At 37.1% G+C, this 15575-nt stretch overlaps 1 protein-coding gene across 5 annotated transcripts in view; it reads right to left on the bottom strand.

Annotated features, from left to right (window-relative positions):
• Positions 1 to 12520, bottom strand: part of Trappc8 (trafficking protein particle complex subunit 8) — a 92995-nt gene extending 80475 nt beyond the window's left edge. For 3 of the 5 annotated variants that reach the window (XM_027935683.2, XM_027935684.2, XM_071602825.1), the window contains exons 1-2: positions 11979 to 12519; positions 4930 to 5124 (exon numbers count right to left, since the gene is read on the bottom strand). In XM_027935683.2, coding sequence (XP_027791484.1) covers positions 4930 to 5124; positions 11979 to 12135 — 352 coding nt within the window. In that variant the 5' untranslated portion in view covers positions 12136 to 12519. Of the gene's footprint in view, positions 1 to 207; positions 292 to 4929; positions 5125 to 11978 lie in introns of all 5 variants that reach the window. The other 2 variants (XM_027935682.3, XM_071602824.1) reach the window with 2 other exon arrangements.
• Between the last annotated feature and the right edge of the window lie 3055 nt (positions 12521 to 15575).

Raw genomic sequence — 15575 nt, 5'->3', positions numbered from 1 at the left:
TAAATATGTTGTAAATCAAGAGTAAACACAATAAGTAATAGGATATTTAACAAAAGATGAACAGATACCATCAGACCTCCTTCACTTTAGAAAAATTAGACCTTAATTGGGATGAACATGAAAAGTAGTAGCTGAGTGGGAAAAGAGACAATAGACAAGGAGCAAAGAGAAAACAATCTGGAAAACTGAGACCACCACAAGAAATACCTGTATATAACGAGGATTCTTTCAATTCCATCAATGTGTCTTTCCAATTACTGTACCAAGGAACACTAGCTTTAATTGACCGATCTGATGAAGAAAATATGGCACTGTTAAGCTAGGCTTGTGAGGTAAATATCTAACATCTATTTATTTCTTAAACAGAATGGATGAAGAGGATGCTGACTTACATTAAGTAAAAATCAGAAGCATACTTCTGGACATATAATTAACACCTTATTAAAATAGACTAAATTCCTTTTAATAATCTCCAAAGAGCATTATTCTGTATAATGGAATTTTATTCAAATGAATTAAATACCGTATCATATTTCATTCCCCGTTTTCAAAGCCACAAAAATAAATCTGTGGGCTGGGTTTGTGGCTCAGTAGTAGAGGGCATGTGCTTAGCATGCTCAGGATGCTAGGTTCAATCCCCAGTATGAAAATAAATACATAAATAAAGCTGAAAGAAGGTGCCATAAAGTATCAGGGAAAAAGCAAAAAGAATAGTTTTCTTTTGCTATTTATCCTCAACACTTGGAATTCTTTTAAAAATCTTCTTAAAGAGTTCAGCTATAATAGTGCCTCCACCTGCTTTTAAAGGCAAATAATACTCAATCATCCTTTGTGTAGAGATGTTGGCAGGACCCTGAGAATGCAGATAACATAATTAGATAAAATAATTTCTCACAATCAAATAATGACTACATTCTTCCTATCAACTACTAACCCACTTTATAAACTACTAAAAGAAACAAGGCCCCTTGTACACAGATAGCCAGACGACAGATCTGAGAATCCTTCCCTGGAGAAACTAAATGGCCCCAAGGAAAAGAGCTATAAATAATAAAAACTGGGCAATGCTCAAGCTTATTCCCAGCCTCATCACCCAATAAGGAAGTCCACTAACTGATAAAGCTTTTCTTATGCCCAGTCAGGGTTTTAATGTTTCAATCTGAAATAGAAAATAACACTAAGGGCTTTTACTAAATGTTTGAGGAAAGTCTCCAAAATGAAAGAGATCAAAACAAACTTGAAAAACAAGAGTAAGAGAACGGAAAAAAATAGGAAAAAAAACTTAACAATAAAAAAATAATAAAAATTTATTAACATCCTCAGGGTTAAGATACCAAGAACAAGATGGCACAAAAAAAGAAAAATTCAGAAAATAGATGTTAAAAAAAAAAAAAAAAGATAAGACCCTTAAAGAAGTTCTACAGTCAACTAACAGTGGTTCCAGGAAGAACAGCACAAAACAACCAGGAAGCAAGCAATGAAGAATTTCTAAGAGCACAATTTCTTTAGACCAAAGAGTGTAAATAGCCAGACTGCCAAAAGGAGTGGGCTCAAAGTACAAGTGAAGGACGAGTCATAACAGGCCCAACATGGAATTTCAAAACGGCAGGGATAATAAATTTCTAAAATCTTCTAAAAGTTGAAGGGATAGAGAGAATATGTACCATAATAGTTCTAGCTTCTTAAGAGCAAAACTAGAAGCTAGAAAAAAAGAGAATGAATTCTGAGGGAAAGATTTCTAACTAATACTGTATACATTCAAACAATCAATAAACTATATGAAATAAAAATATTTTCTCAGATATTCAATTCTCAATTTTTTTTTTTGGGAGGGGGGGCAGAGCACTGGGGATTGAACTCAGCGGCTCTCAACGACTGAGCCACATCCCCAGCCCTATTTTGTATTTTATTTAGAGACATGGTCTCACTGAGTAGCTTAGTTCCTCACTTTGCTAAGGCTAATTTTGAATTCACAATCCTCCTGTCTCAGCCTCCCAAACCACTGGGATTACAATTGTGCATCACCACGCCTGGCTTCAAAATTTTTAACTGTCTTAAAAATTTGCCTTTCTTCTCAGGCAGTTATTGGAGACATCCCCTTCACCAAATCAATGAAATGCACACAAAGGTATGAATGAAATACAGTGACGTAAAAAGGGAAAGAAATCCCCAGGATGACAGCTATGGAGTGAGCTTTGGAGAATAAACAGTCCCAAAGAGAGCAGAGCAGTGTTTATCAACTTTTTTTTCATTATCTTTCCCCAATGAGTGATTTTCAGTGTTTTTCCTAATCACTCCCTCTCCCCAACTATTTTTTTCCTTTTTTTCTTTCTTTTTTTTTTTGCAGTGCTAAAGATCCAAACCAGGCTTCAATATGTTAAGCTCATGCTTTACCACTAAGCTACATCCCAGTCCCTACCTGCCAATATACTTTTTTTAAAAAAAAACATTACTTGAGATTGACTTAGGGCCTTACAAATTATCAGGCAGGCAAGCGCTCTATCACTGAGCTTTTTCTTTGGTTTTCAGATAGGGTCTCAATAAATTACCCAGATTAGCCTCAAACTTGCATTCCTCCTTCCTCAGTCCCCTGAGTAGCTGGCATTACATGTTGTACCACCAAACGCAGCCCCCAAATTTTTTAAAAAAATACATGGAACATAAGCCTTTGGAGAACCAAAACTATTATAATATCCAAAAATTTCTGACCCCTCCAAAAAGCAAGTTTCAGTTCACTTGCAGATAATATCATCTTACTAAAAACACATGAAATAGGAAGACTTCTACAAGGAGAATAAACAGATTATTTTACAAATTAATCAAATTTTAAAATTCTCCTGAGGAATTTTGAGAGACCACAGTGAATATTAAGCAGAAATCATGGAAACTGTATATGGAACATGAAGAAAAAAGGAAGAGAAGTGATAAAGCTAAGAACTCCTTAAACATAATTAGAAGTTAATAAATAAAATTTAAAATTAAGACATAGATAACACTATAAAAATATTACTTAGAACATATAATACTAGAGGAAAACACTAAGGGAAATTGTATGACAGACAGCAGAAAGCAGAGCATTGCTATTTTTTCCATATAGGTCTTTTTAGCATTATGCCTATGTGTATACATCATTTTGACAAACATGTTTTAAAAGAAAAGAGGAGAGGGGCTTTGGAGGTCAGGGAAATATTTATATTATAAAATCGATACTTTTATTTTTAATATGATAGGTAATAACTGTGTCCCCTCAGCACTTTAGCATATCAGATATTCCATATCTGTATTTACAACATATTGTGATTATAATGTATTATCAAATAGATGTATTATGATTACTGATTGTCTCCCTACTAGATTAAGAACTGATAAAACATGTCATATCTCTCAATGTAAAAAAAAAAAAAAAAAATCTCTATATCACAATGTAAAGCATAAAGTAGGAAATCAATAAATATTTGCTGAATGAATAACAAATATGTTAAGACCCCATAAAATGGAATCACCAGATTAAAGGTCTGAGAAAGGTCTAAAGAAACAATTAGTGAAACTTTTGTTTTCAAAGATTGAAATAAAGTCTAGAAACACTAAGTGATTTATTCAAGTCATCTAACCAACTAAGGATATTGTAGTATAAAAACTTAAAAGACACTTTAGCATTTGATTCATTATCATTCACACTACAAACTATGGCAGACAAAATTCAAACTTCACGACTTTCTCTGGGAAATATTCAAGTTTCCACATCATGTTTAAAACAGTATTCAGGTGGGCCTAGTGGCCCACTTACACACTTGTAACCCCAGCTATTCCAGAGGCTGAGGAGAGGAGAATCACAAATTTAAGGCCACTTGGGCAATTTAGTGAGATCCTGTCTCAAAATAAAAATTAAAAAGAGCTTGTGTGTAGCTCAGTGGTAGAGCAACACTGGGTTCAATACTCAAAAGCACAAAAAATAAAATAAAATAAATGCTGGGCACTTATCAAATATGTACCCTGAAATTCAGATTTTTTTGACTAGTAAAGATAATCATAATATTCCAAATCAAACTGAATCTCTCTCAGTAGTAGAGTGTGGCCTTACCATGTATAAGGCGCTGAGTCTATCCCCCACACCAAATATAAGAAAATTAAATTACCAAATTAACCTAAGCTACTGAAATTAAAACTAATGGCAAAGAAAGAAGAAATTACAGGACATTTAAACAAAATAATTTTACAAATATTGCTAACCATGCAAACGCAACTAACTTTGTGACCTAAAACATGCTACGTAAATTTTCTACAGGTGCAGAAAAATTTTTAATATGTTATTAGGAGACATTAAAGTATTAGATAAATTATATTGGCCTAAAAAGATTACTTTATAAGGTTGTTGAAAGATTGTAACTAGGTGATGTACTTCTGATCCTTTTCCTCTAAAAACCTGTCCCATCCTCTTTCAGTAAACTTAAGACTTTAATAATGGAAAAGAGTCACATCAAATGCAGCTAACTTATTATACAAATCAATATTATTTCACTTATCAGTCTTGTTATGAAAAAGTTTACCATTTAAATCAGATAAGAAGCATTCACAAAAGATTATGCATTTGTTCATATTTTATAAACATTTCCTCCACTTATCACCAAACAAGATTAAAATAACAATATTTTTATTTAATTATAATATTACTATGTCACCAAAAAAATGTTATCTACTGTTTTTCATTGATTAAATATTTATTAAATACATGTTCTGGGTATTAGGTACCAGAATAAAATAAAGAGCCAAAATTCCTGGGATTGTTTCTAAATATTGTCCTATAGGACCAGGCTCCAGCACTTCATATACTTAAATATTTATTGAATGATCTTCAATGATTTCACAGAATTACTTTTTCTAACAAAAGTGATTTTCATTTCAAAAATAATAATAAACCTTATTACATACCGCTGATGTTAAGGTCATAATCTCCTGCTGTAATCACATTAGCTACTAATCCTTCTGCAGGCTGACTGCCAGAAACAACATCATTCAAAAGCTTCCGAATGGCTCCAGGCTGAGGTGGTTGGGTAATAATGTTGCTCACTGCTATCTTCAAATTTTTAATTATGTGAAGCTGATTATTAGGATCTCTCATATGAACTTTAAAAGAGAGGAAAAAAACGCAAAATTAATTCTATAATGCACAATAAATCAAAACTGGTTTAATGGCTTTCAAACAAAAAGCCTACTCAAATCAGAAACTAGGAATTCCAAGTGGAACACTTTCAGAAATACAAGTGGTTTACAATATTCCATATCAAAAGAGCTAGATAGACAGTCTATTAACCATAAGATTACTTCCTCTCACATTATGCTGCTGCTCATAATTTCCCTACAGTAGGTACTTTCCTTTCTTCTATATTTAGAGTTGCTGGAAACTAACCACCATCCATTCAAATCTCTAATTTGACCTCACCCTAAGAATGGTCCAGGCAGAGTAAGGTCTATGGTGGTCTCTATGTCTCATTGCAAATTGCAGTACAGGTAATCAATAAAAGGAAGTTAAATGCTGTAAATGAACTTCGCTATTCTTTTCCTAGTCTTCCGTCTTCATTTTAATTTACTATCATAAAAGTCAGTGCCCAGCCTGATGAGGTAGTTCATACCTATAATTCCAGTGACTCGGGAGGGAAGCTGGACAACTTAGCAAGACCCTGCCTCAAAATAAAAACAGAAAAGGTTGCAAATGTAGCTCAGTGGTAAAGTGCCTCTGGATTCAATCTCCAGTATCAAAACAAAAACAAAAAAAAATCAATTCTTACTGTGGCATAAAAGATTGATAGTGAGGGAGACTGGGCATCTATAGTAACAGGTATATGTGGGAACTCTACTTCCTGCACAATTGTGCTGTAACCCTAAAACTGGCAGAAAAAATAAAACATCTCCTGTGGCTGAGGATACAGCTCCGTTGGTAGAATGCTCACCTTATATGACAAATGCAGCTAACTTATTATACAAATCAATATATTATTTCACTTATCAGTCTTGTTATGAAAAAGTTTACCATTTAAATCAGATTAAGAAGCACTCATAAAAGATTATGCATTTGTACATATTTTATAACATTTTTTTTTTTTGCTGGTTCGATCCCCAGCAAAAAATAAATAAATAAAGTATCTTCTTTAAAATAATCAACACTGAAATTCCTTCTCTCACTCCAATACCTCCACTCTGCTACATTCTTGCTTCAGTCTCTAAGATTTATAAACAGTGGTTCAGAGTTGCAGGACAAGAAATAGATTCTGAAATGATTGTAGCAACACAGTACTCAAAGTACACAGTTGAAAAATATAAGCATATCTTTTTCACATAATCAAACAAGATGGTTAGTTTCCAGAGTAATATTAGGAGCAGTCCATTATAAAGATTAAAGAACTAGCTTGTGGAGCCACACCTTAATTTAAATCCCAACACATCACTTATTATCTGGATTATACTGAAAACTTCCTTTTCTGTGTTTCAATTTCCTCATCTGTTACAAGTGATTACTATCTACTTCAAGGGGTTATTTTAAGGATTTATTTCAGAAAGTAAGTGTAAAGCACTGAGCACCATGCCTAGTGACTAGTGACAAAAGCATATAAACAGCAGGAGGTCCATCATCATCTATTCTGACTGCATCATGGATTATCCTATACGAAGAGACAATTTAGCAAGACCTGCTTCAAAATAAAAGTAGAAAGGGTTGCAGATGTAGCTCAGCAGTACACTGGGATAACTGGTTTGGGGTACCTACCCACACAAAAATATTTTCTTTTTCCTGAGTAGAAAATGCTTTATACCAAACAAGCTTTTTAAAGGTCAGACTTACCTGTATTTCAAGTCTTTATAAATATCCTGTGATCTCTCCACTGATTTCTAAAACTTTTTAGTCAAAAACAAGACTAAAAATTTTAAAATACTAAATAAGTCATGAATATGCACCTATACTGTAAATATATGTACACACAAGTATACACACAAATCCATTCAGAGTGGTTACCTATGGTTATGGAAGGATGAAATGAGACCAATGTGATGCAGAAAGGGGACTTCACCCTCATCTCTAATGATATTTGCTTTCCTTTTAAAGGAAAAGTAAAGATAAAAAGCAAATATGACAGAGGGTTAATATTTATTAAATGGAGAGCTGGATGCTTCTTGAATTCTCTACATTCTTCTGTAATTGTTACGTTTCCTAGTTTAAATAAACACATACATGCCTCTCTCCCCAATTAAACTTCCCAGCTGGTCTAATTATGTAACAGAAACAAACCAACCAACCCTAAGAGTACTGTGATACACTTCTGATATCTTTAGAAACATACTGAAAAAGTACTTTCCTTAAATTTGGACCATAATTATCAAACAACCTAAGTAGCCATGTATGTATTAAACCTTCCTTTGGGGGATAGGGATGTAGCTCTACAGTGGAATGCTTGCCTAGCACTCCACTGGTATAAAAAATAAAATGTCTTCTTTAAAATAATCAGTGCCCAAATCCCTTTTCTCACTCCAGTACCTCCACCCTGCTATAGTCCTTGCTTCAGTCTATGAGATTTATAAACATTGGTTCAGAATTGTTCAATTTAGTTGTATTCTTAAATTCAATCCCCTATACCATCAAAACACATACACACACACACACACACACACACAGAAGTTGACTTGAATTTTACCGAGTTTGATACTTGAAAACCTTGGAGATTAATTACCTAGTTACAACAACATGGTAGTTAATAGTTAAGATGAAATGTTCCTAACAATATTTGAGAAAACAAGAGGCACAGAGTATCTTGCAAAGATTATTTCCTACTTTAATCGCCAGTTTTCCTAGTTCATACAGAAACTACTCAAGATTTATGAAAAAAAATTCATTCCAATCTTTTTCATTCTTTAAATAAGTCTAATCAATTTTGAAATAATAACACCTATCAAAAATGAAAGCCAGGGACTGGGGTTGTGGCTCAGTGGTACATGCTCACCCACCATGCATGAGGCGCTGGGTTCAATCCTCAGCACCACATAAAAATAAAGATATTTGTCCACCTAAAACTAAAAAATAAATATTAAAAAAAATGAAAGCCATATATTTCAAAAGCTAGTGTTTAAGTGAAAGTTTCTTAAAACTTATAAACTTTCTAAATGATATGTTGAACCACTGCTTAGAATTATCAAAGAACTATTGGTAAGCAAAAACAACAAGGCTTGGCTAATTAATACTAACATTACCACTCTTCAAAACAAATGGCCAGTAGAGATTCTTCAAAAAATGTTAAGGGGATATGCAGCTCAGTGATGGAGTGCATACACAAGGCCCTGAGCTTGATCCTTAACACCACAGGTGGGGAAAAAAGGTATTACGATCACAACATTTGTACTGAACAGTAAGTCTCCAACATTTAATATAAAAAAATAGCTGGGTACAGTGGTGCATACCTCTAATCCCAGAGGCTCGGTAGGCTGAAGTAGGAGGATCATGAGTTCAAAGCCAGTCTCAGCAACTTAGCAAGGCACTAAACAATTCTGAGACCCTATCTCTAAATAAAATACAAAAAAAGAGCTGGTGATGTGGCTCAGTGCTTGAGTGCCCCTGGGTTCAATTCCCAGTACCAAAAAACAAAAACAAAAAAAAACTTTTTAAAAAGAACCACTTTTTAAATATATTTTTATTTGTAGTTGGACACAAGACATAATACCAATACCTTTATTTATTTTTATGTGGTGTTGAGGATCAAACCCAGCACCTCACACGAGCTAGGTGAGCACTTTACTGCTGAGCCACAGCCCCAACCCAAAGAACCATTTTTAATATAATGTAAGAAATACACTTCAGTTTTTAAAAGTGTATATAAAAAACCTAAAATGGCTCTCCATTGACTAAGACTTCAAGCCTAAACATTATTAAGGTCATACACATGAATGGTACTCAAATTTGTTCTAACAACCCTCTCTCAAGTATAACTTTAAACTACATTTTCCCACTGAAACCTAAAAATAAGTCTCACAAAAATACTTGGCACTGGATTGACAATACCTGATGTTGGCATTCAAAGCAAATTTTTACCATAAGTAACAGCATACCTGCAGGCCAGCAACGGAATCTTTTTTTTTTTTTTTTTAACATTCCTTTCTCTTTGTAAGAAAGTATTAACTTATTATAGATATATTCTTAAATAATATTGCTGAAGTGATATTTTCATGCCTTGCTGCCTAAACAAAAGCTATCTTTGAGGAATCACCACCGGTAACATAAAAGGTGCCTGTTCCAATTGTTAAAAATCCCAAAACATGCTGGGCGTGGTGGTGCATGCCTGTAATCCCAGTGGCACAGAGGTTTAGACTGGAGGATCAAAAGTTCAAAGCCAGCCTAGCAACTCAGTGAAACCCTGTCTCTAAGTAAAAAATATGAAATAGGGCTGGGGATGTGGATCAGTGGTTGAGCACCCCTGAGTTCACTCCCTAGTACCCCCCGCCAAAAAAAAATCCCGAAACATATTTACCAGAAAAAAAAAAAAACTAAACCGCAGAAAAATTAAATACTTTTCACCAAATTTCTAATGCCACCACCACAGTCCACATCTTAATCATGTTAAATGTTAAAATTTATATCAACTCTTATCATCCTTGTAAACCACACCACTCATTTACCTCCCAAAATTTCACTGCCTTGCCTCACATTTACCATTAGATATGAAATCTAAAAATCCTCTTCCTAGAATCCAAGGTCCTCCTTATCTTGGCATTCTGCCTTACTATCCCCAACAGAAACAGTTTCCCCACTGTTCCTCAACCTCTCAATCATTATTTATACCTTTTGCCCTTACCATTCTGACCCCAAAATCCTCTCCCCCATAGGGAATGATTGCCCTTTCCTATCCACCACCTCTCCAACTATCATTAACATATACTTCATTATGTTCGCTCCCTAAATCTTTTCAGTCTGTAAAACCAGAAGTGTACTGATACTGAATATCACTGCACAGTTAATACAGAAGGCACCTGTGGCTTACTGAGCCCTTGAAATACTTCTACACCAAGTAGAAATTTAAGTGTAAAACATGCCAAGGTTCAAAGATCTAGCAATAAAAATGAATGTAAAATATCCTATTAATATCTTACACTGAATGTCTATTGAAATGGTAAAGTAAGGCTTAAATAAGATATACTATTTAAACTAATCTCACCTGGCTGGGGTGTAGCTAAAGTGGCAGAGAGGTTGTTCAGTATTCAAGAAGCCTTGCATTCAATCACCAACACAAACATACATACACACACACACACACAAAAAAAAACCCTCACCATTTCTCTTTTAGCTGTTTAATGTAGTTACTAAAACATTTTAATTATATTCATGACTCATATTATCTTAGGGGAGCTGGTGCTAGGGATCAAAGTCAGTGCCTCCTGCATGCCAGGCAAGTGCTCTACCACTGAGCTACATCCCCAATTCCTGGGATTATATTTCTATTGGCCAGGACTGTACTTCAATATAAATAAGTAATTCTCGACATTGACAGGAGATGTGATGATTGGAAACACAATGTTTTGAGTTATGCTGCATATTTTTTTAAATTTTTCCCAAATGTAAGACTGTGGACAAGACCACTGTGCCTCAATGTCCTCAAATTTTAAATGGCAATAATAATGAAGGATTCAATGAATATTAAGAGAGAAAAGCCACAAAAACCAGGTATCAGGTATTAGCATTATTGTTTTTATTAACAACATAGGAAAGAGTACACACATCAAAGTCAAACTGACACTCGTGTGTTTTTTAAGAATTTGTAAAAATGTAGGGCATTTTGTTGTTCTTGTTGACCTAGTTCAACATCAGAGGAGCTGAGACTAATGGCTAAGGTAGAAACAGAAGAAAATCCAAGAGTTTCCAAACTTTGAGGCTTTTGTATTGTTTCTTTCTTTCTTTTTTGAGACAGGTCCCTCTTTAAATACAGAGCAAAATTGGAGCTATCATTCTGAGGAACACCTGTAGCATGTAAATACATGAAATTTATGGTGAAGCACTGTTTTGGGTGGAGAAGTCACCCTAACCAAATCAACATCAGTCATTCACTTGACAAAAGGTTTATTATAGAACCCTTCATCTATATAAACCTTAACAAAGAACTTGTACTTTTTGCAATGGTCTGTTTGCAAGATACTGGTTTAAACCACACTTATTACCCGATCAAATAAAATTATGAATGGTTTAACCAATATCTTTTACCTTAATGAAGAATCTAAAGCTAGAGAAAATAGATAACTCCTCAATGAAAACACATGTTTCTATGATTAAACGACTATTGGAAAACCAAAACTTAGGACTTTTCTATTGCTACAAATCTAAAAAACTTCAAATATCTAAATGAATCACGATTGTCCTTAACTTCCTCATCTTTCAGGCAAAAAGTTGTTACAAGTTTTATTATTCATATAACACATGTGTTTTCTCGAGAGGTTATACTATATACCTAATATTTAAATGTTCAAAGAAAAAAAATAGCTAATCAGAAGTTAAGACAGATAAGCCTCAACGTTAGATAATAATCAAAATAACTTTGAAAACTCCAGTTCAACACTCAGGGGAGGATGACAAATCTTTCTTGTTCTTTACACCTTGACGACTTAATAGGCAACATCTTGCTAAACTGCTGCCTTGCAAATGTGTCTGATTCCTTCCCTATAGCCCGTGCGAACAGTCCCAGTGCCCTTCTTGAAACTCAGGTTTTCGTTTAATATTAATTACTTAACGACGCGGCTTGTTAGAGGAAGCAAATGCTTAGAAAAGCTGGAGGTTAGGAGCGCTCTGTCTTGACAATCTCATGCAAGGCCCCTCCTCCGGCCGCCACCCGGGGCACCGCGGGACCACAGCCGCAGCCACCACTCTACCGGCTCCGGGACATAAACACCGCCCTTCTCTCCCCTACCCGCCCCCAACTTCCTTCTCCCAGAGAAACAGGGAGGACACCACATACCCTCGGAAGTGAGGCGAGAAAAAGGCTTAAGCAGCTCCGCGAAGCTGAGATGATTGAGACGAGTAAGCCGCTCTGCTTCGTCGCTGCACAGTGCGGCGACACAAGGAACGAAGGAGTCCGGGATTAGCTCCTGCACTGACTGTACGCACTGGGCCATAGCCGCGGCAGACGCAGCGGTGGCGCCCGCCCTCCGGCCCACCCTCAGAGCAGATCCTCTGGCTGCAGCAGCTACCGCCGCCGCCCGCCGGCCTGCCCGGCCGGGCGGGGCCCCACACTGGAGCCTGGAGACAAGTAGAAGGAACAGACGACGCCGCCTCTGCTCTCAGGGCAAACACCACAGAGCCCCTCCCCGTCACCGCCGCCCCTCAGCGCTCTCCCCGGCGTCCTCACATTCCACCCTGATAGGTGGAGATTCCAACAATCGCCACTCAGTCCTCCCGAGAGCAAAACCTTGGTCACTGCCCGACCGGAACCGCCATGTTGAGGCCGAACCCTGACCCGCCGGCAGTACTACTCCCGGCAATCCCTGCGGTCGCCCCTCACGTGACTGTCAAAGAAGGCGGTAGGGGCGGGGAAAAGAGCTGAGGTAAAGGAACTGAGAAGCGACGGAGGCCGGTAGGGAAGTTGAACCGGAAGTGGTGTGACGGATGAGTCTCAGTGGGCGGGGCTACGAGCGAAAAGGGCGGAGCCGGGCGGGGCAGGTACGCGGCTTTAGGAGGTGTTCCTAGCGCTAGTATTTGACAGAGCCCAGCCAGGTATTGCGGGCAAGCTATCAAGTTCTCTCCTAATTGGGTGCAGTCACAGTGATGAAGACCCCGGCTCACCTTCTCAGGCTTATCCTCTTTGACTTCCCAAAGGGCTGCTGCAGTGAGCAACTGATGTGTCCTTCGCGCTGCATCCTGCCCTCTCACTTTGCCAGAGGGTGCGCTGCCCACGGGGTGCTTGAGGAGTTTGTCTGGTGCTGCTTAGGACAGACTGTGTATCCTTTGAACACAACCATACTTATAGAAATGGACTGCCATGTATGTGGCCCCAGCCACTGAACAGAAAATGTGCTTGCAATTAACACAAGTGTAAGGGGAAACTCTTGAACTACTTACTGCATTTTTGTGAATCTCTGGAAAAGGGTGTGTCTGCAAGCGGCCGAGTTTTTCTTCTTCTGCCTCTTCCTTTAGCCTCTATTAGTGTGTTTACTTCGTAGTGGTAGAAGTGCAGGAAACCAGTGTTTACTGTGTAGAATCCTGAACTGGTTTCCATTCTTAATTTTCATTTTTATAGTGTTCCTATAAACTGAAGTGAATGAAATGAATTTTACCATTTTCTCTCTGAGTTTTTTGAAATCCCTCTGAATTACGTGCCAAAAACATAAGGCAAGGAAAAATGCAAAGTTGTGTTCTGGGTTTGTGGAGCCTTCATTAAATGAGGCTTCCCGAACATTAGTATCTTAAATTGCCCTACTTTTGAACACTCAGGTTTTTACTATGGCAAAAATTTATGATAGGTGAAGGATTTTTTCTATAAATTGAGAATCGGGAAGTAAGGAAGAACAATAGATTAAAATTAAATGACAACTTGGTCAGAGATCAATTTAGAGTAAGAAAACCACTTGCAAGTTAAGGTCTAAAAATTAATTTCCTTATAATTACCTGTACCTGTACAATTTAGAAAGTCTTATATATACATAATCCCTTTTGAATGTATCTAATTTCAATCCCTTGCATTTTATAATGTGAGAATCTTCTACAACTGAGAGAGACAAGTTATGATACAGTTTTGTAACAGAACTCCTACATGCAAATATATTGCTTTCTGTAATACTCAATGAAAAAGAAAAGTTAAGGGGGCTGGGGTTGGGGCTCAGCAGTAGAGCGCTTGCCTAGCATGTGCAAGGGATCCTTAGCACCACATAAAAAGAAAGAAAGAAAAGTTAAAATGATAGGGTATAACTCAGTGGTAGAGCACTTGCCTAGCATGCACAAGGCTCAGGATTCCATCCATAGCACTAAAAGAAGAAAAGCAGTTTTATTAGCTGTTTTTTTTTTTTTAATTAAAAAGACAATTTCCTTTTATGTAGAAGATAAAACTAGCTGTGTTGGACTCTTTTTATTTTTTATTTGTTCTTTTTAGTTATACATGACAGTAGAATATATTTTGACTTATAATACATACATGGAGTATAACTTCCCATTCTTGTGTATGATATGGAGTTACACTGGCCGTGTATTCATATATGAACCTAGGAAACTTATGCCTGATTCATTCTGCTGTCTTTCCCATTCCCAACACCCTCTCTCCCCCAAACCAGTGAACCTCCACTACCCCCCCACACCTAATGTGAGTCAACATCCACATATCAGAACATTAGGCCTTTAGTGTTTTGGAATTGGCTTATTTCACTTAGCATGACAGTTTCCAGTTTCATCCATTCACTGGCAAATGCTATAATTTCATTCTTCTTTATGGCTGAGTAACATTCCATTGTGTATATGTACCACATTTTCTTGTTGAAGGGCACCTAGATTGGTTCCATAGCTTAGCTATTGTGAATTGAGTTGCTATAAACATTGATGTGGCTGCATCAATGTAGTATACTGATTTTAAGTCCTTTGGGTATATGCTGAGGAGTGGGATAACTGGGTCAAGTGGTGGTTACCATTTCAAGTTTTCTGAGGCATCTCCATACTGCTTTCCAGAGTGGTTGCACCAATTTGCAGTCCCACCAGCAATGTATGAATGTACCTTCTTCCCCACATCCTCACCAACATTTATTTGTATTCTTGTTAATTGCCATATTGACTGGAATGAGATGATATCTCAATGTAGTTTTAATTTGCATTTTTCTAATTACTTGTGATGTTGAACATTTTTTATATATTTGAACTTTTTTTTATATATTTATTGACCGATTGTATTTCTAGCGTGAACAATTCAGTTCCCTTGCCCATTTATTGATTGGGTTATTTCCAAAACAAGGTTTCAAAAGGCATCTTTGTGTTGAAGAGTTTGCTTCTTGTGTTATTGTTTAAGTAAAATTTGCTCCCTCAAAGAAAACAAGGAAGAGAATTCTTTTGGGCCTTGCACTACTGATGTTTAGCGGGGCTTAAACACCGCCATAAACCTGCAGATTTTATGGGGTGGACAAGGCTTGTATTCCACAGGAGTTCTCTTACTTGGGGCATTGCTCACGGACAGGTGCACACTCACAGGTACATGCACACCTGTCTCTGTAATTCCAGAGACACTGGGAGTGTTTTCCTACCTAAATATTTTCCTCCTTTACCTGCTGGCTAATGCCTGACCTTTGGCCAATACCCACCCGGCCAACACCCAACACCCACCCGCCTAGCTTAAGGCTTTCAGCTTTTGTTGAGGGGGGGGGGGGCGAGAATCAGCATGAAACAAGGCTGTTACTGTGATCCAGCTTTTGTCCCATTGAAGATGACATCCAGAGCCTTCCCTAAGAGAAAGAGTTGATGGAGGGAATGTCTATATGATTGGGGGGGGGGGGGGGGAGCCCACCAGGAGTGACAAGCTGGAGGAAGCTGAAGGTGTCCCAGAAATGTCCACAAGACCAGTATGCCCAGAGTTAGCCTCGTC

Source organism: Marmota flaviventris, chromosome 16 (assembly GCF_047511675.1).
Source record: "Marmota flaviventris isolate mMarFla1 chromosome 16, mMarFla1.hap1, whole genome shotgun sequence".
NCBI lineage: Eukaryota > Metazoa > Chordata > Mammalia > Rodentia > Sciuridae > Marmota > Marmota flaviventris.
Note: the sequence above shows the minus strand (reverse complement) of the source record. Positions and strands in the feature narration are given on the sequence as shown.